Genomic DNA, 27,838 nt, shown 5'->3' on the forward strand with positions numbered 1-27,838 from the left:
ATTTAATACACAAGTTTCACTTGAGTTGAATTGCTGAAAAAAAATTTCTTTTCCATGACATTCTTATTTATTGAGATGCACCTGTGTGTATATATATATATATATGTATATATATATTTTTTTATAATCTATTATATTTTGAATTATGTTTTCAAAAAAGACGGAGCAGAGTTTGACATCAGTTTGCGAAGGTGCAGCATCCATAAAAATTTCAGGTGCTCAAAGTCTAGTGTGACCATGGCTTTAGTCAACCAGTATAACAAGCATGCATGGTCTCAGGACTTTGTCCCATTTTCCTTGTACAGGAAAGTGTCTCTTGTGTCCACTGTCATTAATAGGGAACATTTGTCAAATGACCCAGTCAGAGAGCGGCTGTCACAGTACAGGTGTACCTTTGAACAGGCTGCTCTCTGGACTGGGTTGGGTCACTTAATGACTGTTTGTGCTGTCCGCACACACAATTTAACTAAGGCATATTTGTTTGCACATTAGTAGTAATGAGTAGGTGAATCAGTCTCAGGTCAGATGCTGATAAATCACTCATCAGCTTCTCAATGAAGTCTCAGCTAAGGTTTTTCTATCCACTGTACATGCAAGATATAAAATGTTTCAGTATGTTCAAGGCCATAGAGTTGTTCTGTACGCATGATTGTTTCATGATCAGCTTTTTGTTTTTCTGCGCAGCTGAAAACGTGAAGAAAGTAGCTCTTGGTCAGTTGCTCAGGGGTGCATGTCCAGGTCATATTTCAATCCAAAATCCAATTTAAATAAATAAGAAATTATGTTGCTTCTTGTAAATTAAATGTGTAATTTCTGCTATTCAAATGGAATTGCAAAAATAACATCTGTTTTGAACAGATTTCCCAAACACAAATACTGTAGATAGTCCCACCCCTAAGCCCACGTCATTAGTTGATCCTTTGGAGGTTTTCCACGTTAAAATTTTAACCCTACGTTCCAAATGCCAGTTACCATATTTTTAATTAATACAATACTGTAGCTACTGCCCTCATACAAAAAAAGATTGAGTAAGCTTATATCGTCTAAAAGAGATCACAATTAAGTTTTGTTTTACGGTAGTAAAAAAATATTGTAGTAACTTTTGCGTCTTGGTGGAAACCATGGTAAAACCTGCTCTTTGTTGCTGCAAATTCCTATATAAATCATAAAGTAAAACGCATTAGATTTATAGCCTATGTTTTTCTGTTATTTACTGGCAAGATTCCATTTCCATGTTGTGTGATATATGCCTTCTTTCCATTTCCATTTCTCTCAATCTTTTTTTTTCTTTCTCATTTTGTTTCCCTGGTTATTGTTGGCCTTAGGGATGTGGAGTATGTCTTATTTCTTAATTTCCATATTTCTGTCAAATCTCATGCCTGGCTTGCTCCATACGGCCTCCCGGCAGGACTGCTGGATCCATCTCCCTATTGTCGTCGTCTTCTACATTTCCTCGTGTCGCCATGGCCACTAAATCCTGGATGGAGTAATGAAATTCCAGGAACTGTATTTTTATCAAGTTAGCGCATGGGTGCACTATGCTAACAAACACTCTTGTGTTGTGGTTTTGCTTTCTGCGAGAGTGTGAACACACCAGCACATTTAACCTTCTTGTTCATTATCTATCAACAGTATTTTGCAGGTCATCGCAGCTGGTGCTTTGCAAGTGTGACTTTCACAGCTGAAACAAGTTTTGTGTGTGTGTGTGTGTGTGTGTGTGTGTGTGTGTGTGTGTGTGTGTGTGTGTGTGTGTGTGTGTGTGAGAGAGAGAGTGTGTTCCCTTCAGCCCACTTTAATGCGCACAGGTGCTTTGTAAACTATGTTTTCCGACAATATGACGTCAGTGTTGGGGAAGCTACTTTGAAACTACTTTGTCAAACTAAAACCACTCATTTAAGTAGTCTATCCACAGTGTCTAGTGGATATCTATCTAGACATCTAGACATTAATTCATCATATTAAAATGTCGTTTAACATTTAGAGACAGCATTATAATTTAAGTACACAATTTTACACAAAATAAAAATAAAACTAATATCACTGAAAATGTGATAAACAGTATTTAAAAACATTTATTTAGCTATGAAAAGGTGAAATGTTGCTCAGAGGCTTTTGGGCAAACTATTAGCAGTTTGTAAAATGTGCGCTCACGTTGGCGAAATGTTGTAGGCTAAAAAGGTCTGTTTGTTGTCAATAGTAGTGGTTCAACGGATCACAAATCTCACGGTTCGGATCACATTACGGAATCCTACCCAATACCTAAACTTAATAACTACCTACTAACTATTAATAAGCAGCAAATTAGGAATTTATTGAGAGAAAAGTCATAGTTAATAGTGAATAAGTGTTCCCTATTCTAAAGTGTTACCAAAATTAGCTTGTTAACTATTGTAACACTATTATTAGCATATGGGAGTGAAAATCTTAATACATTTCATGATCCTGCTTCAGAATCACAATAACAGATCGTTTAGAGTTTAGAGTTGATGTAATGAATGACTTGTGGTTCATTTCCAAGATTCACTCCATCTGGTTCAGTCAGTTAATGAGCCGTTAGACCAATTCAAGGCCATAACTTATGAGTTCAAGAAAAGCTTTTTCAGTCTTTTGCATTAAATGGTATCCTAACCCTAGTAGCATCACTACTTACAGCTAATTACTCCCCAACACTGATCATATTTATTTATCTGTATGAACATGTAACTGTATATCTGTGTTCAGTCTCTTTTAACACATGAATTCATTATTCCTCCAGGCATCGAGATGTCCTGCATTGTTTTGTTTTTTTGTTTTTTTTTTAGGATAAAATTGTTTTGTTGCGTTTATGGTGACAGTTATTAATTTATGCTCTTTCGGCTCTTTCTGTGTCCATCTAACCAATAAACCCCGTCATTCTCTCCTCTGCCATCGTTTTACTTCTCCATCCATCCCTATGGACCCCCTCCCCCCTTTCTGTGCACCCCTCCCTCTCTGCAGGACTTCTGGCAGGTATGGGGCGTGTGCCAAGCTGCATGGGACTGCGTGTGCGTGAATGCGTCATTTAGCAGCTCTACTGAAAATTTCACTAGACCTCTTAATCCTTCTCTCTCTCTCTCTCTCTCTCTCTCTATCCTTCTTCTCGAGTTGTCAGAGAGGAAATCCACATAAGTTCCCAGATGTGGAGCTCTGGCCAAACAATGCATTAAAAGCCTCTACATTTCATTAAAAATCACTGGCTGAGTAATAAAACTCGGCCAGCCCGGGCCAGATGAGCGGAAGAGCTTTAGCTCAGCAGAAAAGAGATATTTGAATAGTATGACTACAGCAAAGGAGGAGTGAATTTACTGACGGTGCATTTTCCAGGAGAGCAGAGTGGAGAGGCTGACTGGAGCGAATATTAGGCTGGATCATATAGCATATGGCAGGATGATAGTTGTAGCATCAGGGGTGTTTTCTGTTGCATCCAGCGTCCAAAAAGAAAAGACTATCAGTGGCGAGTGAATTGTGAAATATTCTGGCCATAAATATTTCTTACTGGCCATGAAATTGTTTTGTATAATTTTTGCTAAAAAATATATTTTTGTCCATACCGGTTTAGTAAGATTTTCTAAGAATTCATTTCATAAGAAGTCGCTTACTCACCAAGGCTGTGACAGTAATATTGTGAAATATTATTATGATTTAAAAGAACTGTTTTCTGTTTGAATATATTTAAAAATGTAATTTATTCCTGTGATGCAAAGCTGAATTTTCAGAATCATTACTCCAGTCTTCAATGTCACATGATCCTTCAGAAATCATTCGAATGTGCTGACTTTGATGCTCAAGAAACATTTCTTATTATTATCAATGCTGAAAAAATATATATAGGATTAAATAGGATTCTTTTATGAATAGAAAGTTCAAAAGAAGAGCATATATTTGAAAAGTCTTCACTTTTGATCAATTTAATGCATTCTTGCGGAGTAAAAATATTAATTTCTTAAATAAAAAAATTATAATAGCAAAAAAAATTTAATGACACCAAACTTTTGAATGGTAGTATATATATATATATATAGCAATTTTTCTTAGCATTTTATAACAACTGTTTAAAAAAAGTTTTTTGTTTTGTTTTGTTTGCTTTTTAACTTCAGTAGATACCTGCATGTCTTGAAATTAACTATGTTCATTATAACAAGGCGTACTTCTTGTACATTAAGTTTATTCAGCTAGCTATAAATAAAAAGGTCTTGGTGAGAGGACATGTTTGCACAGGCTTGCAGCTGTGTGTCATTTATGTGGTTCTTATGGCACCAAAGAAAGTTGCAAAATACATAAATGATCTAAAGAAACTGTAAGTGGGGTTACCAGGATGTTGCTATATGTGGGTATTCTGGCCAGTTGCTTTGTGGCCACTTACTAGCCAAAGTCAAAAGAGCCCATCTCCAAGTCTCTATGATATTATTCTGATCTCTAGATAAGGCTCAGGTCAATCCTTCATTGTAAGTCTATGGGATTTGTATGCCTTTTTATCATCAGCCAGGCAAAAACTATAAATCAGAGTGCTCCTCACAAAGCTGCATAATTTGAGAAATCGTTCATGTCCATAACATAAACAGTTGCACACCAAAGTTTAATATTTAGGTCAGGGAGTTTTATGTTTGCTTAGCAAACACTGCTAATGACTGTTTCAAAATAGCTTCTGCCATTGTTAGATCAAACAGGTAGTTCCAGCCCAAACTCACGCCATTGGTTGAGCCAGAAGTTGACATGTCAAACCACCCCATCAAACAGTGTTTACACACAGTCAATGACTTAAAGTATCTGCATATTGAACTGCTGTTTTAACATTGACATTAACATTGACTTCACCTTTAAGGCTTTGTGTTATTGGAAAGTGGGTGGGCACACCCAGACACACATACTGCATGTTTAGACCCATCTAGACAGGAAAACACACATACAGTGGGTACGGAAAGTATTCAGACCCCCTTACATTTTTCACTTTGTGTTATATTGCAGCCATTTGCTAAAATCATTTAAGTTAATTTTTTTTTCCTCATTAATGTACACACAGCACCCCATATTGACAGAACATTTTTTGTTTCTGACGAGAATGAAAAGCGAATATGAAATTGAATATGGCGTCCACCCTGTTGTTAGACCACTGAAAAAAAAAAGATTTTTCGAAGTTGTAAATAAAACGGAGTATTGATATTTTGCAAGAAAATGCTATTTCAGTCTTTACACTGCAAAGTTTAATTTAATCGGTTACTTGACATTTCTGACTCCACAAACACTCTCAAAGAATTTTTTTTTACAGAGTCAACACTAAAACCATCCTAGAGTTTTTACCTAAAGCAAACTTTAAAACCCTGATATAGTTATTTATTTATTTAGAGTTTAAATCACTCTTTTATATTATTTCAACTTGTTACTCGCGATGAAAATAGCCAAAGAAGCTGGAGTGGCATTAAAACACCAACTAATAAACCAACTTGACAATTGTCTGTAATTATGTGAAATGTACTTGCAATTTCTGAGTGAAAATTGGTTCAAAGTGAACCCTACACCAATAATAGCATCTAATAAGTCGACTATATCATGTTACCATAATCAATAACAATACCAGTAAATAAAAGAGTTTACAGTGAAACTGTATATTACAGCAAAAATAATAAACATTCCTTAATTTTAAAAATTGCTTATTATGATATTAACAAATTAAATTAGACTAGCATGGAGCATTTAAATATTTCTCATTTAAGTAAACACTGCTTGAAGTTCTTCAAATAATTAATAATTACATAAACAATTAATAATAAAATAGAACTAAGACACTGAAAAGCAGTTGAGAAAATAAAAACAATACAAAAAAATTAACAAATTAGTAAGTATTATTGAAGTAAAAAAAAAATCAGTTTACAATAGAAATAAAACTACTGAACAAAGATACATATTAGGTGAACTGTTAAAGTAAAAAGTTCTTTAAGTATAAACTATATACGCAAAGCTACTAAATTCGACTAAATCATATTATAAAATTGACTGAATTATATTTAACTTGGGTCCCACTTTATTTTAAGCTGTCCTTATTACAGTGCAGTTACACAAATAAGTACCGAGTCATATTAATTGATTAAATGTACTTGTAGGGTCTGTTGCTTTATGCATAATTTACTTGTATTACTCTAATATGCACATATAGCAAAGACACTTTAAAATAAAGTGTTACCTTAAATTATATTCCTAGTCAAATGTTTAATAAAAGTATTTAAATTATAGTTATGAAAGCAGCGATCTGACAGCACAGAACATTCGCACATGCATGTATTTGGCTATAATGATCTGGTGTTTACAATTTATAAACTAGCTGTTTATAGTTACTAGCCTAACTACTAATTTTTGTTACACCAGTGTTTTCTTGGCAGCTGACTTAACCATTGAATATTCAGCACTCTGGTATTGAATAGAGTTGGTAATCGGTACTATAGACAGTAGTATTTATTAGGTTTTATATATATATGTATTTGGCTATAATGATCTGGTGTTTACAATTTATAAACTAGCTGTTTATAGTTACTAGCCTAACTACTAATTTTTGTTACACCAGTGTTTTCTTGGCAGCTGACTTAACCATTGAATATTCAGCACTCTGGTATTGAATAGAGTTGGTAATCGGTACTATAGACAGTAGTATTTATTAGGTTTTATATATATATATATATATATATATATATATATATATATATATATATATACATACACAGTGGGTATGGAAAGTATTCAGACCCCCATAAATTGTTCACTCTTTGTTATATTGCAGCCATTTGCTAAAATCATTTAAGTTAATTTTTTTTCCTCATTAATGTACACACAGCACCCCATATTGACAGAAAAACACAGAATTGTTGACATTTTTGCAGATTTATTAAAAAAGAAAAACTGAAATATCACATGGTCCTAAGTATTCAGACCCTTTGCTGTGACACTCATATATTTAACTCAGGTCCTGTCCATTTCTTCTGATCATCCTTGAGATGGTTCTACACCTTAATTTGAGTCCAGCTGTGTTTGATTATACTGATTGGACTTGATTAGCAAAGCCACACACCTGTCTATATAAGACCTCACAGCTCACAGTGCATGTCAGAGCCAGAACCCTTCCTAGAGCTGGCCGTCCGGCCAAACTGAGCTATCGGGGGGGAAGAGCCTTGGTGAGAGAGGTAAAGAAGAACCCAAAGATCACTGTGGCTGAGCTCCAGAGATGCAGTTGGGAGATGGGAGAAAGTTGTAGAAAGTCAACCATCACTGCAGCCCTCCACCAGTCGGGGCTTTATGGCAGAGTGGCCCGATGGAAGCCTCTCCTCAGTGCAAGACACATGAAAGCCTGCATGGAGTTTGCTAAAAAACACCTGAATAAGATTCTCTGGTCTGATGAGACCCAGATAGAACTTTTTGGCCTTAATTCTAAGCGGTATGTGTGGAGAAAACCAGGCACTGCTCATCACCTGTCCAATACAGTCCCAACAGTGAAGCATGGTGGTGGCAGCATCATGCTGTGGGGGTGTTTTTCAGCTGCAGGGACAGGACGACTGGTTGCAATTGAGGGAAAGATGAATGCGGCCAAGTACAGGGATATCCTGGATGAAAACCTTCTCCAGAGTGCTCAGGACCTCAGACTGGGCCGAAGGTTTACCTTCCAACAAGACAATGACCCTAAGCACACAGCTAAAATAACGAAGGAGTGGCTTCCCAACAACTCTGTGACTGTTCTTGAATGGCCCAGCCAGAGCCCTGGCTTAAACCCAATTGAGCATCTCTGGAGAGACCTAAAAATGGCTGTTCACCAACGTTTACCATCCAACCTGACCGAACTGGAGAGGATCTGCAAGGAGGGATGGCAGAGGATCCCCAAATCCAGGTGTGCAAAACTTGTTGCATCTTTCCCAAAAAGACTCATGGCTGTATTAGATCAAAAGGGTGCTTCTACTAAATACTGAGCAAAGGGTCTGAATACTTAGGACCATGTGATATTTCAGTTTTTCTTTTTTAATAAATCTGCAAAAATGTCAACAATTCTGTGTTTTTCTGTCAATATGGGGTGCTGTGTGTACATTGAGGGAAAAAATTAACTTAAATGATTTTAGCAAATGGCTGCAATATAACAAAGAGTGAAAAATTGAAGGGGGTCTGAATACTTTCCGTACCCACTGTATATATAAGTTGAGTCTAGAATTTATCTGAATAGTATCAGTTCAGTGGCTAACTGAATTGCCTCATCATATCATTATTTAATTTTTGCTACTGCTAAAGCACATAGACAGTCTAGTTACATTGTACCTCTTGCTTTTCTTTGCACTGTTCAAGAAGGACCAATCATTTCTGCTTACTGGACATGGATTTTTAAAAATCATTCCATGAAGATTGCAGGAGAGGATATTCTCAATATTCTTGTAATAGACACAATTACTCTATACCCGATAACTGTTGGCAGTAAGATGAAAAATGTCTTGAGATTTGAGATTTCATGTCTTGACATTTTTTATGTCTCACAGGAAAGATTTATCAAGTAGATCTCACAAAACCTGGCAAGAACATGTCATTTTTTTTTACTCTGAATAAAAATAAAATACATGTGCATAGTTTTTATGACCTTTAAGATTTTTTGGGATTTGGCATTTTCATGATCTCCCCAAACTTCACATTGTTATGCGAAAGAATTTCTTAATGTTATTTGTAACTTATTTATTTATTATGGTGCTGTGGTGGTTGTACGGAGTAATATTTAAAATATATTTATATATAATATTTTTTTCTGTTTTATATAGTTACTGTGATGACAGTTGCATTTAGGTATGAAATTGTCTGTGTTATTTCTTTTACTTTTGATTTTGGGATGAAATGTGACCAGTATCTGATCTCTGACAACTCAAAAAGACGAATGCTCCTCCTCTCTGTCTCTCTCTTTCTCTGTCTCTCTGATTGAAGTGGCGACCTGTGCCTGTGCTTTAGATCTGTGCATGCCCTGTGCTGGATGCCTGTGACTGAGTGGCTGCAGGACAGGCTGCTAGTGGGATGGGGTAGTGCCGGCGTTTTGTAGCCCCCCCTGTCTGCGCTCGGTGACACCACAGTTTGCCCTGGATCCAGGAACATATTCTCCCTTCCTTTAAAGGGGTCATGAAATGCATTTTTTGTTATTAATTTCTAGTGTTCTCATTCGCATTCAAGTCTCACAAGTAAACGCCCCATACTATGATTGGCTAACAGTTTCAATTATTAAAATAACAGATGGACGCTGCCGTGACGTACACTGATAACAACATGAGTCTTTTGGGTTAAAAACATATAAATACTAAATATGTAAATATCAAACGGTCTGGAACAGACAAGGCAATATTGGTAAAAACACATTTACTCACAGTTCTGTGTTGCAGCATTACTGTTGGATCCAGTCTAGTCAGCCTGAGCACTTTCAGTCTCTCTGAAAAGGTGGTGCTCAGCCACACTATTATGTCATAAAGTGGCACATTCCAAAATGAGTCGTTTTCTGAGCTTGGTTTCAATAAAAGCTGTTTTTAAACTAACGAGAAAGATTTGAGTTTTGAATCTTACAGGATGTTTTTATAGTACATTGACCTGTTATATGTCAAAAGTTCAGTTAGATGTCAGTTCATGACCCCTTTAATCTCCGCTCACTGGGCCTAGAACTGCATGAACACCAAGCACACAGCATGAGTTGACTAACTTTGGGTCAAAAGTTGTTACTTTGGACAGTCCTTAAAACCCTACCGCTAGGTACTGTGATGCCACTGTGATCATGTGATGAATGGGTGGGAGGGGGTGGAGCCTGCAATGTGTGAGATGTTGATAGGGCTGCTACCATGGTAACTAGTCTGATGTCCGGTGGCTGACCCCCCCCCCCCGACAAAAGCAGGAGAGGATATTCTCAATATTCTTGTAATAGACACAATTACTCTATACCCGATAACTGTTGGCAGTAAGATGAAAAATGTCTTGAGATTTGAGATTTCATGTCTTGACATTTTTTATGTCTCACAGGAAAGATTTATCAAGTAGATCTCACAAAACCTGGCAAGAACATGTCATTTTTTTTTACTCTGAATAAAAATAAAATACATGTGCATAGTTTTTATGACCTTTAAGATTTTTTGGGATTTGGCATTTTCATGATCTCCCCAAACTTCACATTGTTATGCGAAAGAATTTCTTAATGTTATTTGTAACTTATTTATTTATTATGGTGCTGTGGTGGTTGTACGGAGTAATATTTAAAATATATTTATATATAATATTTTTTTCTGTTTTATATAGTTACTGTGATGACAGTTGCATTTAGGTATGAAATTGTCTGTGTTATTTCTTTTACTTTTGATTTTGGGATGAAATGTGACCAGTATCTGATCTCTGACAACTCAAAAAGACGAATGCTCCTCCTCTCTGTCTCTCTCTTTCTCTGTCTCTCTGATTGAAGTGGCGACCTGTGCCTGTGCTTTAGATCTGTGCATGCCCTGTGCTGGATGCCTGTGACTGAGTGGCTGCAGGACAGGCTGCTAGTGGGATGGGGTAGTGCCGGCGTTTTGTAGCCCCCCCTGTCTGCGCTCGGTGACACCACAGTTTGCCCTGGATCCAGGAACATATTCTCCCTTCCTTTAAAGGGGTCATGAAATGCATTTTTTGTTATTAATTTCTAGTGTTCTCATTCGCATTCAAGTCTCACAAGTAAACGCCCCATACTATGATTGGCTAACAGTTTCAATTATTAAAATAACAGATGGACGCTGCCGTGACGTACACTGATAACAACATGAGTCTTTTGGGTTAAAAACATATAAATACTAAATATGTAAATATCAAACGGTCTGGAACAGACAAGGCAATATTGGTAAAAACACATTTACTCACAGTTCTGTGTTGCAGCATTACTGTTGGATCCAGTCTAGTCAGCCTGAGCACTTTCAGTCTCTCTGAAAAGGTGGTGCTCAGCCACACTATTATGTCATAAAGTGGCACATTCCAAAATGAGTCGTTTTCTGAGCTTGGTTTCAATAAAAGCTGTTTTTAAACTAACGAGAAAGATTTGAGTTTTGAATCTTACAGGATGTTTTTATAGTACATTGACCTGTTATATGTCAAAAGTTCAGTTAGATGTCAGTTCATGACCCCTTTAATCTCCGCTCACTGGGCCTAGAACTGCATGAACACCAAGCACACAGCATGAGTTGACTAACTTTGGGTCAAAAGTTGTTACTTTGGACAGTCCTTAAAAGCCTACCGCTAGGTACTGTGATGCCACTGTGATCATGTGATGAATGGGTGGGAGGGGGTGGAGCCTGCAATGTGTGAGATGTTGATAGGGCTGCTACCATGGTAACTAGTCTGATGTCCGGTGGCTGACCCCCCCCCCCCCCCAAACAATATGGCCAAAAAGCACAATATATACAGTGGGTACAGAAAGTATTCAGACCCCCTTAAATTTTTCACTCTTTGTTATATTGCAGCCATTTGCTCAAATCATTTAAGTAAATTTTTTTTCCTCATTAATGTACACACAGCACCCCATATTGACCGAAAAACACAGAATTGTTGACATTTTTGCAGATTTATTAAAAAAGAAAAACTGAAATATCGCATGGTCCTAAGTATTCAGACCCTTTGCTGTGACACTCATATATTTAACTCAGGTGCTGTCCATTTCTTCTGATCATCCTTGAGATGGTTCTACACCTTCATTTGAGTCCAGCTGTGTTTGATTATACTGATTGGACTTGATTAGGAAAGCCACACACCTGTCTATATAAGACCTTACAGCTCACAGTGCATGTACCAAAAGTACCAGTGCCGTTTATATCCCATGTCTGAAATGATGGGTCTAAATCAGTGGAGTCAAACTCAGTTCCTGGAGGTCCGCAGCTCTGCACAGTTCAGCTCCAACTCACACCAGCTTGGAAGATTCTAGTAGTCCTGAAGACGTTGATAAGCTGGATCAGGTGTGCTTGATTATGGTTGGAGCTAAACTGAGCATAGCTGTGGCCCTCCAGGAATTGAGTTTGACACCACTCGTCTAAGGGGCTGTTTACACCTGGTCACTTCATGCGTTTTGTCTGATCGGATAGCTATCCGATCGTGAAAAGACCAGGTGCAAATGCCCTCCGAAACGCATTCGAGACGGATATAAATCTGATTGCTCAAACCACTTCAGGAGGTGGTCTGGGCCGCATTCCAGATAAAACTGGACATGTGTAAATGCATCTGGTTGCTGAAACCACATATGAAAATTTTACTCCTCCCAAAATGTTAAAATAATAAACGTGTTATAGGCTTTATGACATTATAGTCCGATATGACTGCGCTAATGCAACACGCATCGCAGTGGACAAGTAGCTGAGTATCTCTTCAGCAAGCCGACGCGCAAACTGCTGCGAATTAAACAAAGTAAGATGCAGATGGCCAACACACAATCATCTTCATTAAAAGTAGTAAGACAAACGTATCTTTCCAGTGCTGATGCCGCACGCTCTCCAATTGCGGTCTTTGATCTTGAAATGAGTTGATAATTAATCAAATGCAGTGCTTATCTTTTGATTTAGTTGACGTGAACTCCGTTAAATTTAAATATAGCGCGGGAATTGAAGATCAGATTTATATCCGTTTTGCGACGACACATTTATGTGGCCACGTGTAAATGAAAACGTTTTAACAAATCAGATAGATATCCGATCAGCGAAAACGCATGAAATTACCATCTGTAAACAGGCCCTTTATGATCAGTATTCTAATTTGATTGTGTATTTTCAGTGTATTTTCTGTTGGAAAAGAAATAAGTACTTTCTAGTTCAACACACTCTTAAAGATGAAGGTGTGAATGGCTGCGTTGTTGATTGTAGTGGCGGTTCCTACTGCTGGCTGCCATCATGTTTTTGATGGGCTGAAGAACAGGCCATTACTTCTGAAAATCTGACCACAAATGGGATGTTCAATTCAATTCAAGTTTATTTGTACAGCGCTTTTCATGATACAAAATTACGTTTCTGCAATATTTAGTAGTAGCTTATCAGTGGTGACTGTCAGTTAATGTAGCTACATATGGCAGAAATGTATGGAAAAATCAATTAAAGATGTAATCAAACAGACGATAAACACTATTAACAGCAATTATTATATGATGCAATCAAACTTACAGCAAAATGTGGTAGTTCTGTATGTTGTTTCAGGGTTGGCATCATCTGAGGTCCTCTGAGGGGTTGGCATCATCTCTTCTCAGGTGTTCTGGATCCAGACTAAAGCTTGTGTAGATCCTAGTTACCACGGGATGTCAATCCCAGCAGAAACAGAGAAACAAATAGAGACATAATTAGCGTAGCTGCTGTTATGTTGATTTGTTTAACCCAAGCTAAAGAATAATAATGCACATTTGATCAGATATAACTGCAGTACAAGATTATGAGATGCGTTATTTGAATGCTTGGCCAAAGAGATGTGTCTTTAATCTAGATTTAAACAGAGAGAGTGTGTCTGAACCCTGATGTATTACTAGTAAAAAGGTGATGTCATTCTGGTTTGGCAAGCAATCTGATTTATTGTTGATCTAAATTAATATTGTGGGCTTTATGTATAAACTGCAGCAGTTCAAAATTAATCATCTCATGAACATGATGATTAACAATGCTTGAATCAAACTCACATTTTTTTCAATTATATCCCAATATGTGTCTACTCCTAATGGTACGTCTCAGGAGGAGAAGACACAGTTTACTGTGTTATTCATTTTAGATTCACCACCAACACTTTATGCACACTTACGTTTACCTCCATTACACTGCATTGAAAAAGATGCAAAGAATGCGAGCCGCTCTCTGAAGTCATTTTATTTAGAAACAAGCAACTATGCTAAATGTAGTAGACTTTTAAAAGTGTGACCAGGAGCATGCTAAAATGCAATTTATAGATCATCGATACCAGTTCATTTCCGCACATTTGGATGGACTGCTTTCAAACCAATTGCAAATCATATAAAGTTTAGAAAACCACTTTTACACCAAGCTCTGATGTCAAATGGACTTGAGTCCACACCAAAAGCCTGAAAGCAGAAATCCTTGATCCATCATTTGATCCAAATCCGGACCCTGTCTCCCTCATTCTGAGAAAGGCTGAATTTTGTCTTGGGCTTAGTTTTGGATTGTGCTGTAGCAGCATTCTTTGTAAAGTGTGGGTTCATCCAGATCTGAGTCTTCACACAGACATTCGTCTCTCTGCTATCTGAGCTCTGGAACTAAAGGAGCAGAAGTACTAATACATTGTAACAACTTTGTTAAATTACAATGCTGCAGAGCAGCTGACATTATACACACAATACGATGTCTGGACCTAGCACAAAGCAGTGTGGGATGTTGTTGCCATATCTCCATTCAGGCGGTTGGCAGCATAAAGCTTCCTGTGTTTTTGGAATCCAGCACCTGTGAAGTGTTTCCAAAAGTCCCACAGAGACACAGAATGATCTTACTTTCAGTGCTACCTGCATACGCCAAACTGCTTCACATGGCTCTCCCGAAATATCAGAGGGGGTACAAGAAGAAAATAAGTTGAATACAAGAGCCCAAAAAATCCCCACAATAATAATGGGCCTACTTCAACCGTATTTTTTTAAATGTAAAGAAAACAGTAGTTAAGAAAGCATCTGATCATGGCGATGTGGATATGCTTTCACAAGTTTGTCAAGTTTATTTGTATAAAGATTTATACAATACGGCACTTTATACAATAAGGATTGTTTCAAAGCAACTTTACAGGGATAAACGGGAATAGAATTACACTAACAGATTAATTCTGCTGTAAAGCAGCTCTAAAAATAAAACTATAGTGTCATTGATCAGCTGAGGTCAGTTCAGTGTTGATTCAGTTGATTTATGTAAAGATCATCAACTATGAAATGAGTTCAAGTAAGCTGTAAAGCAGCCCTGTAAAAAAGTGATGCAATTCAGAAATCCATTCAAGTCAAGTCGTTTTGAAACTTTTTGCTTGCAGTGTATCAGGGCCTTATTATGCCTCAGTCAATTCTGCTGCACTCCAGAACAAACACAGAACAAAAGCAAAGATGTAGAACAAAAACAGGGAGTAGAAATGTTCCAAGAGCGCTACTTTCAACATATTTTAACTTACAAGAACATTTGAAGAACTGCTGAGGTACTAACAGGACTGTGCTCAAGGATCTGCCCAATCTTTCCATAGGCCTGTTTGCTAGTGCTTGGACAATGGACAGACCAGAACGTTGTTGGTCTGTACTTGTTCTCTCTATTCTTCCCACATAAACAGTGGTACTGAAGATTAATCAGGCTGTCTTCTCAAGAACGAGTCACGAGTCAAATGATTGCAGCTTTTTAATGAAAGTTAAATATGGAGGAGAGTCTGATCCTGCCAGTTTTGCCTCTGCAGTAGTGCACAGATTTACACCCTGTGCATCTCAGTCTTGGACCACTCTAAAGAAATATTCGCACTGAGAGCAGTTTGGAATTACAAAGCTACAACCAATCATTTTAAGCATTTTAAGCTGGCCTTACTTTTTGGGACATTGAATGTTTTCCCAGTAGTTCTTTTGGCGTGGCCTCACGTTCCACTTGAATTGGATGTGCTTCATATGGATTCCTGAATAATTCCAGTTTATTTAAGTGTCACTTGTAAGCTAACCATAATTTATGACGACAACAAGTGATGTCATGCAAACATGCATTTTTAAGATTTTAAGAGTGTCCTTAAAATGTAGTCAACATTTGATCATGACCGTCCTATATATATGTTCATTTTACTCTGCACTTGGATGCAATAGTTTACAATTGATAATAATGTGGAAAATTACAAAAATGTATCAAACCGAGAAGACCACAAATATATAAGCCTTGAACTTAAACATATACGTTTTATCAACATAAAGTACAACATATGAAAACTATCCTTGTGATAATTTGAACTATAATGAGTTTACTGTAGTATTATATGTGGTTTAGAATTTCCTACCACACACATTTTTCACTTCATTGTCAGTGCAAATATCATTTGTAATAGTATGCTCATGTTGTGGATGAAGCTTATTACTATATAATATGTGTTAATATAATATGCTGTTTCATGCTTGCAGGGATTAAGCACATGACGAAGGAGTATAATCCAAAAAATAGAGTATTTAGGGATTCTACAAAGATCTAACTTTATCCAACATTAACGCAAGATCAGGAAACAGAGGAAAATACGGGGCTTAAATAATCAGAGGAACATAATTAGGGAGAACAAAAACAGGTGACGAGCTGATTAAACCAAGGAAACAAACTAGTGGAGGGAAAACTAGAACAAAAGAAACCGAGCTATATACACGTGACAGATGCGTTTGAGTAAGCTAATTAGCAAAGTGGTTCAAACTGCTGTTCAGCTCAAGTAGGTCAATGCCCATCGTAGTGCTGTTGGATCAGCTGAATCAACATCAGCTGAGTCATCATCTACAAACATTATTTTTAAGGATGCACCGAAATGGAAATTCTGGGCCGAAACCGAACAAAATGAAACACTGGGCCGAAGGCCGAATACCGAACACGTTTTTTCCCCCATGTATTTTATGCCAATTTGTTTTCACCATTGCATAAATTAAATAGCCGAAATGTGCTTTTTACTGTTTTGTCTTGCTTTTCAAAGAGGAAAATAAATTACAAAACAACAACTAAAAAATATTTAACACTGAACATTTTTATCATTCTAGCAGACGCTATACCAACAAAGCACAATTTAACTTAAAATTAATGAGTTAGTAAAATAATATTGTTTGGCCATCAGATCCGCCCGCTTCTTGAATCAGGGCATGTATTTTTTACTGTGCAATTAAAAGCAGCCTTGCTGAGAAGAGACTACTTTTAAAACATTAGAAAATATTACAGGTCCTAATTTGAACACTGTGTGTGAACGTTATTAACAGAGCTGTTGTAATGATTATTATCATTATTATTGTCTTACTTTTTATTTTATTTTACAGAACAACAGTAAAATTACAATACTAACGTTTATGAATGTTGATAGTTCTTGCTTTTTCTCAACTTTCATTTTGACGGAAACGCACAGGAAGACCTTAATGGTTTTTGTTGACAGCAGATTTATAAACGAGTCTCATTACGAATACGTCGTAGGTATCGCATTGTCACATGCCTTGTAAAAATTCATAAAAATGCAACTGACGAGTAACGCTGTTTCAGCGCAGATTTTCCTCGGGCTTTGAACTTTGAACCCTGGTTAACAAGCAGATAGCGCAGTGAGTTCGTGAAGCTCTGTCAGAATACATGCAATGCGTGCGTGTATTAGAAAACATAACGTTCTGCAGTTTATTTTCTAATTGTTTAAGGCCATTTCACAATTTCAATCATCGTACAGTAACCAGCAACAATCACCCCTTCCTCTTCTCATCGAAGACATGTGCTGCAGTACTAAACAGTCTCTCGCTGTCGGTGCTTGTAATGATTTTTGCGTCTTTCTCGAACAGTTTTTAATGCTTCCACACTGCTGACGTGTGTGCTGCACAATAAAGAGTGTGCACCTCTCATTGTTCGGTACAATTTATTCGTTCTTTTCGCTTATTCGAATCATTTCGGTTGCTGAACATTCGGTGCATCCCTAATTATTTCATTGTTAATATCTTACCGTAGATTTTATTTATTTATTTTCTATACATATTTTCCTCAGCAGAATGTTTTAATTAAAAAAATTGTATTATCCTAAAGTAACTTATCTCAGCAGAAATCATGTACTTTGCACCTCAAAAACAGACTCAAGTGTCATTTTGATAGTAAAACCAGATACACCGATAAAAAAATATTCTGTGGTGAAGTAAATACTATGGAAAAACTAATGTAATTTCTACATCAAATAATTTAGTTCAGGCAGTAATTTTAAAAAGTTTATTCTATATCAGTACTCAACTCAAGCTTCGAACTTGTAAGTATATTTTACTTGGAATTGTTTTTGTTTACAAGGATTCTTTGAGTAAATTTATTACAAGTTATTACACTGGTGTTCCCATCATGCACTGCTGCATGAATAATTAAATTTTTCACTGTTGCTTTTGTTGTGTTTAGTAACTTGCTGTTTTGTGACATCTGGAGTTCGTTTTCTACTCAAAACGACCCATTCATACTCAAACACTATCCACTGATTGTTACCGTCGTTGTGTATTGTGTACCAAGTATTGAGGTCTATGTGTTCATTTGGGTATTAACTATATAGACATATTATTTTAGAAAGTGTAACAAACTATCTACTGCCTTGTTTACTTGGCTAGATGTTTCTAAGTTAACAGTATGCTTTAATAGCATGTTTTTTTAGTGCTGTCAAACGATTAATCGCGATTAATCGCATCCAAAATAAAAGTTTTTGTTCACATAGTATATGTGTGTGTACTGTGTATATTTATTATGTATATATAAATACACAACCATGCATGTATATATTTAAGAAAAATATGTTATGTTTATATATTAAATATATTTATATAATATAAATTATATTAATATAAATATATACATGTACTTATTTTCAAAATAAATACTGTATGTGTGTGTTTTTATATATACATAATAAATATACACAGTACACACATATACTATGTGAACAAAAACTTTTATTTTGGATGCGATTAATCGTTAGACAGCACTAGTTTTTTTTTATTTCAGTGCTACGTTGTTTGCATAAAGTTTACAAACAATGGCTGAGTAAACAGAAAACATGGACAGAGCACTTCATACAAATTGAAAATGTTTAAGTGACATGTGACGTGACGTGACATATGGCCAAGTATGGTGACCCATACTCGGAATTAGTGCTCTGCATTTAACCCATCCAAAGTGCACACACACAGCAGTGAACACACACACCGTGAACACACACCTGGAGCAGTAAGAGTGGTTCCATCAAAATCTAGTGATGGTACACACTAGAGAGCTCATCAAATCAAACACTGAACTGCCAACAATTTGAAATGTATTCTAGCAGTTATAGAATTTATATGGTTAGAAATATTCTAAAAATTAAAAAAATGCTCCAGGAGGCAAAAAGGTTTTACTCATGTTTACATTAATGGCAAGTATTCAAAACAAGTCTGAAGCAGCCTGAAAACTCAGGCCCAGTTTGATATGAGCACCAACGAGAGTTTTTTCTTTCTCATTTTTGCCACATAACCCACATCCTTTTTCATTTTCCTCAGCAGAGACCGTCTGGGAAGGTTCACCTCTTCCCTCGTTCTCCATTCTCATCGTGTCTCCGCACAAAGAGTTTAGCATAGTGTGAACACGCGTCCTGCTGAGCACCCTTTCTTAGTGTTGTCATGATACCAGAATTTCAGTAGATGATACAAATACTTGTGAAATTCCACTGAAATTGCATCATTCTTTATTCAAATTGTGGATACTGAATTGAGTTGGTACCTGGTGTTACTGATACTGTAGAAAGACTTGTTATAGTTACGTTGTCATGTCGACTTGGTACTAAAGTGCTGGTGCGTTTGACATCCCTACTACTAACATTGGATAAGACTGTGTCTCTTGAGTGTCTCTGAAGGTGACAGCAGGGACACAATTAGCTTGGAGGTTATTAGCCCCGCCCCCTCCTCTCTCTCACACACACACACACACACACACACACACATGTTTGCTTTTGTCAGCTTCTACTGCAGCACCTGTTTCACAGTTTCAGAGCTGGTATAAAAATAACCTGTGTTCACCTTGTCCCCAGTGCACACACGTCACAGAGAAAACTGCAGAAAAGCAATCACTTATGCTAGTTTTTCATGTTATGAAGACAGTATGTTTGCTATGGCATTGCTTGGGTGTTCTGGGTGGTTGCTATGGTGTTGCTATGCAGTTGCTAGGGTGTTCTGGGTGGTTGCTATGGCATTGCTTTGCAGTTTCTGTCTGAAATCATCCCCTATACCTTTATCTAGTGCACTGTTTGAAGGGACAGCTATTTGTAGTGATGTGCAAAACCACATTAATGATTGTCCTCATTCAATCCCATAATCCTCCTCAATAACAAGTGTAAGGCAGATGTACACTGAATGGCTAGCCGATAGAGAATACCCATGCATTTGGAGCGTAGCGTCAAATGAACTATTGTGTCTTGCCGCAAGATGGCATTAACAGCACTTCCGGTTTATTTATTGTGATGAGAAAGAGCAGAGAGTAATACGACAGACATGAAACTATGCAGGAAAGTTGCCTGGGTTAAAGGTCAATCATTTAGTATCATTATTCAAAAAATATTGCACAGATATTTGCAGAATTTTGAGACTAATGATTTAGAAATGAGAATTTCATAGATATACAATAATTAGGGTTAGAGGTCTGTTTAGACCCTGAGTAATAGCAGTAGCGATGCTATCATTAGCAAACATTGCTTAGAGTTTCAGAGGGAAATCTCATTTCCTAATTTTGATTTACTGATGCAAAAGTGACGATGGAAGCATGTATCGTTTGTTATCGGCTTGTATCATGTTGTCACAGAGGGGAGTGTGTGTTCAGTGGGAAGTATGTGTGGGATGTTGCATAAATTCGTGTTTGTGTGTTAGCATGAAGGGAAAAAGGCTGGATTTGGGTGTATGCAATGGTGTGTTTATACACTTATGGTGTGTGGTGGGCCTGATTGTCCGTGCAATGGTCAGGTTGTTTTAATACGCTCTTTCTTCCCCTCTACTCACTGATGGGATCCACCCCAGACAGAGGTAACAAGATGCATCAGCAGAAGCTGAGCTCTGGCATGCTTTTTGTGTGTGTGTGTGTGTGTGTGTATATGTGTGTGTACTTTCACACTTGAGGGTTCTGATTCTTTCTCTGTCTTTCTATGCCAAAAACAGGTAAAAAAAAAAACACTGTGGAGTCACCTTCGTTCATGCTCATAAAATGTGAACCTGTTTACTGCGGAAATGTCAAATACTGTGATCTTGCGATTTGTGAAGCAAAGTCAGTGATTGCAGCACTTACTATGTTGTTCAATAAAGACGCATCTCAAATCTTAGTAAGCTGCCTACATAGAGAGCATTTTTGAGCATCATAGGCACCCTTATCACATGCTGTTTAGGTGTGCACCTGGGACGTTAAGAACTGCTGTTTAGGTGTGCACCTGTGATGTTAAGAACTGCTGTTTAGGTGTGCACCTGTGACGTTAAGAACTGCTGTTTAGGTGTGCACCTGTGTCGTTAAGAACTGCTGTTTAGGTGTGCACCTGGGACGTTAAGAACTGCTGTTTAGGTGTGCACCTGTGATGTTAAGAACTGCTGTTTAGGTGTGCACCTGTGACGTTAAGAACCGCTGTTTAGGTGTGCACCTGTGACGTTAAGAACCGCTGTTTAGTCAACTCACTTGATTCAAACATTTGAGCACACACATGATTCTGACAATGTTGACAACCTCCTTGATTTGGTCAAATGCATCTATTATGACTGTTTAGGTAGGAAACACTTAATTTGAGCATTTGAACACTCATATGAAGCTCAAAAATGTTGTTTAGGTAAGTAACCCACTTGATTTGCCCGCCTTTATTTGATTGTCTGAACATGCTTGATGTCCAAAAATGCTGTCTAGGTAGGCAGCTCACTTGATTTTGAGAAACAGCCTATCATATGTGCTGCTTTATACGTGACACTTATGAAATGTCTGTTTTAACACCCTTTTCATGTTGTTTTATTTTTGCTTGTGTCTTGTATGACTGCATCACTTGCATGGTTGTACTGTGCTGTGTCAGTGTTAGCATGCTAGTTCCTTTATCTTTGCTGCTCTGTTCAGACTCTGTGGAGCTCAGCTCTTAAACAGGACTCAGATGCTCCATATGGTGTTCAACAGAAGCATTGCTGACTCTTTCTTCTCTGTTTCTCTGTGGGCTCCTGTAGAAGATCTCTCAGGACAGAGAGAAGTTTGCCGATGAGGACAGCATTTTCTACACATTGGGGGAGTGTGGACTCATCTCTTTCTCTGACTACATCTTCCTCACAACTGTCCTTTCCAGTAAGTGTCTTGAGTGTGTTTTGTGTATTTCTTTTAAATCTCTTTTTGTTTTGCTAGCTGTTATGACAGTGTTGTTGGACTCAGTATTGATACCTATAGGTGTAGGCATGTCCAGCATCATGCAAGAGCAAATTTTTTCGCTTACTGTTGTCATTATAGAAGTTACTTTATTCAAAGGCTGTTTATCACCTGGTAGTTTATTCCGCAACTAGAAGTTTACGATAATGAGAAGTTATGAAGTTAAAGTGAGCAGTATTGGGTCATGTGATTTCATCATGGCTGCCACCATGACGGTGGACCGCCCTTATGTAGGATTAAACAGCTTTTATTAGGCACTGATATAACTGAATCTTTACTTGATGTAAACATTGCTTTTTATGTATCATTATCAGCAGTTTTACATAAACAGTTACCAAAAGTTAGAATATTCCAGAATGTTACAGAAACTTCTAGAATGTTCCCATCCTTGCAAAAGATCTTTAAAAAAATAAAAAACATGCACAATTAGTACAAAAACTTACCTGTACTAAACCAATGTTTCATAACTAATGATAGAAGTTCTAAAATGTACCTGACCAAAATATTGATGCTACATGAAAATAAATAGTACTATAATAATTAGCACCACAGAATTACAAATGAACAATAAAAAATGTGAAACAAATTTGATGTATTGTAATATTTTTAAACTGTTAAGAAATGCAGAAATATCTGTTATGTGTTAGTGAATGTAAATGGTGACATACCTTTAAGTTGCAAACTGGTTTTGTCCCTTTACAGCTCCTCAAAGGAACTTTGAAATCGCCTTCAAGATGTTTGACTTAAATGGAGATGGAGAGGTCGACCTTGAGGAGTTTGAGCAAGTAGGTGAACACAAAGACCTTTAAAGGTACAGATGAACACATTTCATTAGTACACTCTAAGGCAAAAAATTTGCAAAATTGTTCCTTGAGGGGTACAACAGCTTGTCACTGTGGCAGTACCCTTAAAGGCATTGTGGTGCTTTTTTCTGACTGTGTAGTGGCCGTTTGTGTATTTTGTTTACACATCTTTTCAGCTGTTTGTTTTAATTATGTTTGCCCCTCAGGCTACATTTGCCTTTCATTTGTAAAGTCACTGTGAGTCATTCACCTGGTTAGTATTAGGTCTTTCTCTTTCGCAAAGCATTCTGGGTATACACAGTGCCCACTGGTAAACACACTGTATGTGCCTCAACCAAGCAAATATATTGGCCACATCAAAGGGAATATATTTAATGCTCTTGTCTGTGAATGTGGTCCTCCAGTAGTCAGTCTATGGATATACAGCTGAAATAAGACAAGGGGGAACTGATGCGAGGGTGAAGGCATAGTGTATTGCCTGTTTGTTGGCCCGGGTTTTAATAAGTTTAGTTAGAAATGGAAATTACAAAAAAAAAAAAAGAAACTTTAAACTGTAGAAAAGTGAGTTGCTTCTCAAATAAGATCATTTTTATTAAGTTGGCTTGAGAAAGCCAACTTACAGATCCACTATTTTAGCTGCTGCTGCTACTTCTTCCCTGTTGAAAAAAACAGCATATGCTGGTTAGGTATGTTTTGAAGCATGGCTGCTGGTTTGAGCTGGTTTAAGTTGGTCCTTAGCTGGCCATGAGCTGGAAATGTGCTGGTCCTAAGCTGATCCTCAGCAGGTGCTAGTTGCTTAGGACCAGCTTAGGACAGCACATGACCAGCTTAAACCAGCTCATAACCAGCTAAGGACCAGCTTAAACCAGCTCAAACCAGCAGCCATGCTTCAAAACATACCTAACCAGCATATGGTTTTAATAAGTTTAGTTAGAAATGGAAATTACAAAAAAAAAAAAAGAAACTTTAAACTGTAGAAAAGTGAGTTGCTTCTCAAATAAGATCATTTTTATTAAGTTGGCTTGAGAAAGCCAACTTACAGATCCACTATTTTAGCTGCTGCTGCTACTTCTTCCCTGTTGAAAAAAACAGCATATGCTGGTTAGGTATGTTTTGAAGCATGGCTGCTGGTTTGAGCTGGTTTAAGTTGGTCCTTAGCTGAACATGAGCTGGAAATGTGCTGGTCCTAAGCTGATCCTCAGCAGGTGCTAGTTGCTTAGGACAGCACATGACCATCTTAAACCGGATCAAACCAGCAGCCATGCTTCAAAACATACCTAACCAGCATATGCTGGTTTTTTCAACAGGGTTCTGAGCCAAAATTTGAACACTAAGACCATGTCTACACCGGAAGCGAGCGGCACGGCGCGACGCGACAAAATACTATAGAACCCATTATAATCAGTGATGCGGTCTACACTGGATGCAGCAAATCCCAGACAGTAAACTGCTGCCTCGTTCTATGACGTACTGTCACAAATTAAAATGATTTGCAACGGTCGCGTCCAGTGTAGACAGACGTTAGCTGTTGTGGTGCGAAAAAGGTCGCATTCGGTATAGACACGGTGTAACTCCTCCTAGAGCTTTAAAGCTACAACCACCAACCTCGGGGCAGACCTTCAGACTGGTCTGACTTGGTGTGCTATATCTTTTCTAACTGATGCTACTTACGGTTTTTGTAAACCAGACTATCAAAACCACCAAAAATCCCATAGACTTTCATTGAGGGGGCTGAAAACCTTTGTACAATGGTGTATTTAAGCTGTCTATTGCTATAGCAAAGCGTAACAACTCCCTACTGAAAAAATTGCTAAAAACAACCTAAGCTTGTTGGCTGCTTTTAAAGTGGTTTTGGCCACTTTTTAGCTGATCAGGCTGGTTTTAGCTGGTCAAGCTGGGAGACCTGCTAAAGACCAAACAAGCTTAAAACAGCTATTTTTATCTTAAACCACCTAAGATTAGACAAATCTAGGCTGGTTTTAGCTGTTTTTTTTTGTTTGTTTGTTTGTTTTTTACTGAATCAACTGGTTTTAGCTGGTTAACTGTTTTTTTTTCTTTTTTGCTAAATGATCTGGGTTTTTTTTTTTTTTTTTTTATCAGCTGGTTTTAGCTGATTTTTGTTAAATGAACTGGTTTTACTTGGTTTAGCTTGTTTTTTTTCTAGTTTTTTTTTCATTCATGTTAGCAATATGTTAAATCATGTTAAAAACATGCTAGCAACATGCTAATCATGCTAGAAAATGGTAATCATGCTAGAATCTTGCTAGCAACATGCTAAATCATGTTAAAAAAACATGCTAGCAACATGCTAATCATGTTAAGAACATGCTAGCAACATGATAATCACATTAAGAACATGCTAGCAACATAGTAATCATGCTAGAAACATGCTAATAATGCTAACAGCATACTAGCAACATGGTAATTAATCTAAAAAAATGCTAATCATGCTAGAAACATGCTAACCATGCTAAAGACATACTAATCTTGCTAATCATGCTAGAAACATGCTAATCGTGTTTAAAACATGCTAATCAGGCAAAAATTATACTAGCAACATGTTAACAACATCTAAACTGCTTCAAACTTTCAGACTAGGCTTTCTCAAGCCAACTTCAAAGTTTGTTCTCAAACTTTACTCCGTCTAGTTTCTATTGAAGCCACATTGTTTCGCCTTAGTTTTAAAGTCAGCATGAAATCAAATTGAACCCATTTACTTTATTGTTCATAGTCTTTTTACAATATGTATGATTAGTGCATATTCCAAATAAAAAACAAATGTATGTTCCAACTCTAAAATTACTTTGTGATGAATCCTTCATACTATCTTGATTATTTAACAACCACTTTTCACAATCTAATCAAATCCCCATGGATAATATCCCACACTACATTTACATCACTCTGAAATATATTGAGTTCATAGATGACTGATGTTTGATTATATAATTACATTTGTTAATATTAATCATTTAAACAACTATGCTTATTAACCTAAATATAGTCTAAGGTGACAGGTACATGTTCATCACAGATCATCCTACTGAAGAATTTAAGGTTAGAGCTATTTGTTTTAGGAAACAAATTTTACTCCCTCTCATAACATCAGTCTTTTAAAATACTACACTTACACTATATTAAGGGAATATATCAGTCTAAAAATGCTTGATCTTTAGCAGCATTTCAGCCCCTGATTAAATGGCAGTATATATTTATGCAGTCATTTATTGATTTATTGATAGTAATCTTTAGTTGCTGTCCCAGAACCACACATGCATCACTGCTAAACAGCATGCTTCCCTTATTCCCAGAGAGCCTCAGGAGTTAAATACCCTTGAATGCTAATTATTCCTTCTGGACCTCCACCGGTCCCTGGACACCTGAACATTTACACCTTCACCCTGAAAAGAGTCCTTGAATTCCTCCCAGAGCTTTTGTCTTCCTCACTGTTTCTCTTTTCCGTGGAGTGCAGCTTAAGTTCAGTGTTCATCTGTGATTGATAAATAGTAACTTTAGAAAGAATGAGGCTACTGAAGAAGATAGGAACTTCTTTTTATGTCCTCCTCTTTCTCCTCCTCTTAACCCTCATTCTTTTTCTGTCCATCTGCAGCATGAGGAGGAGAAAATGAAAGACCAATAGAAGAACAATAAGGAGCACAAAGAGCTTCTTGTTCATATCCACATGATCCTTCTCCTCCTGCCAATCTATCTGCTTCCTCATCCTTTTCTTCTTCTTTTTCTCCTACCCCATTCTTCGCCTTATTCTTCCTACTCCTCATTCTTCCCCCTTCTCCTCCTCCTTTTTCTACGTCTCTTCCTCCTCCCACCTCCTCTTTCTTCTCCATTAATTTTTTCCTAATTTTTCTCCTTCTCCTCATTCTTCACCTTATTCTTCACCCTCTATCTCCTCATTCTTCCCCCTCCTCCTCCTCCTTTTTCTACTTAACCTCCTACTCCTCTTCCTCCTCTTAATTATGTTCTACCTCTTCCTCTTCCTGCCCCTTCTTCTTAACCTCTTCTTCTCATTCTCCTCCTCCTTATTCTCCTCCCGTTCTTCTCCTCCTCCTCCTTCTCGTGTTCTTACTCCTCCTCATCCTCCTCTTCTCTTCCTCTTCCTCCAGTTCTTCAGCCTCCCCCTTTTCTTATCCTCCTCCTTGCTGTTCTTCTCTTTCACCTTTTTCCTTTTTCATCGTCTTCTTTTCATCCTCATCCTCCTTGTTCTTCTCCTCCTCCTCCTCATTCACCTGCCTCTCCATCTCTTTTGCTGCATTACTCTCTCTCTACTGATATTCAGTGTGGAGTGTTTTCTGGTCCAGGTGGACGCTGCACATTGGTGGTTGAGGAGATTCCTCCTCCCTTTAAAGCATTTTGAGAGGAATTGCAGAAGAGTGCTACATAAATGTAATGAGTCATTCACATGAATCATTATTTCTGTTTTTCCAGGTTCAGAGTATCATCCGTTCTCAGACCAGTATGGGCATGAGACATAGAGATCGCTCCACCACAGGAAATACTCTGAAAACAGGAGGCTGCAGTTCAGCCCTCACCACCTACTTTTTCGGGGCTGACCTGAAGGGCAAGCTCACCATCGGCAGTTTCCTGGAGTTTCAGAGGAAATTACAGCACGATGTACTAAAGCTTGAGGTATGGCACAGAAGTCGAGGAAGATGGAGAAGTGTAGATCACACATGAGAGATGACAGAAAAATAAACTGAGGTTGAAAGTTGTCAGCTACTCTCACCAATGGAAGCTCAGACTCGTGCATTAATTTACTACTGCAACCTCCCTTCCAGGACAGCATGCGCTATTCTGTGTGGAATAACGAGGCATTAAACCTAATTTAGTGTTAGTGTCACTTCTGTGAGATACTGTATATATATGTGTGTGTATATATATATATATATATATATATATATATATATATATATACTATATATATATACAGAGGGTGTG

The 27,838-nt window shown here is 37.4% G+C and overlaps 1 protein-coding gene across 3 annotated transcripts in view; it reads left to right on the top strand.

Annotated features, from left to right (window-relative positions):
* micu1 (mitochondrial calcium uptake 1) overlaps positions 1–27,728 on the top strand; it is a 69,958-nt gene extending 42,230 nt beyond the window's left edge. The window contains exons 5-9 of one of the 3 annotated variants that reach the window (XM_016249622.1): positions 2,977–2,988; positions 20,720–20,725; positions 21,890–22,004; positions 22,785–22,867; positions 27,329–27,728. In XM_016249622.1, the coding sequence (XP_016105108.1) occupies positions 2,977–2,988; positions 20,720–20,725; positions 21,890–22,004; positions 22,785–22,867; positions 27,329–27,577 (465 nt within the window). In that variant the 3' untranslated portion in view covers positions 27,578–27,728. The remainder of the gene's footprint in view (positions 1–2,976; positions 2,989–20,719; positions 20,726–21,889; positions 22,005–22,784; positions 22,868–27,328) is intronic. The other 2 variants (XM_016249623.1, XM_016249624.1) reach the window with 2 other exon arrangements.
* The last annotated feature ends 110 nt before the right edge of the window (positions 27,729–27,838 follow it).

This window comes from Sinocyclocheilus grahami, unplaced genomic scaffold (genome assembly GCF_001515645.1).
Source record: "Sinocyclocheilus grahami isolate Dianchi unplaced genomic scaffold, SAMN03320097.WGS_v1.1 scaffold944.1, whole genome shotgun sequence".
Classification (NCBI taxonomy): domain Eukaryota; kingdom Metazoa; phylum Chordata; class Actinopteri; order Cypriniformes; family Cyprinidae; genus Sinocyclocheilus; species Sinocyclocheilus grahami.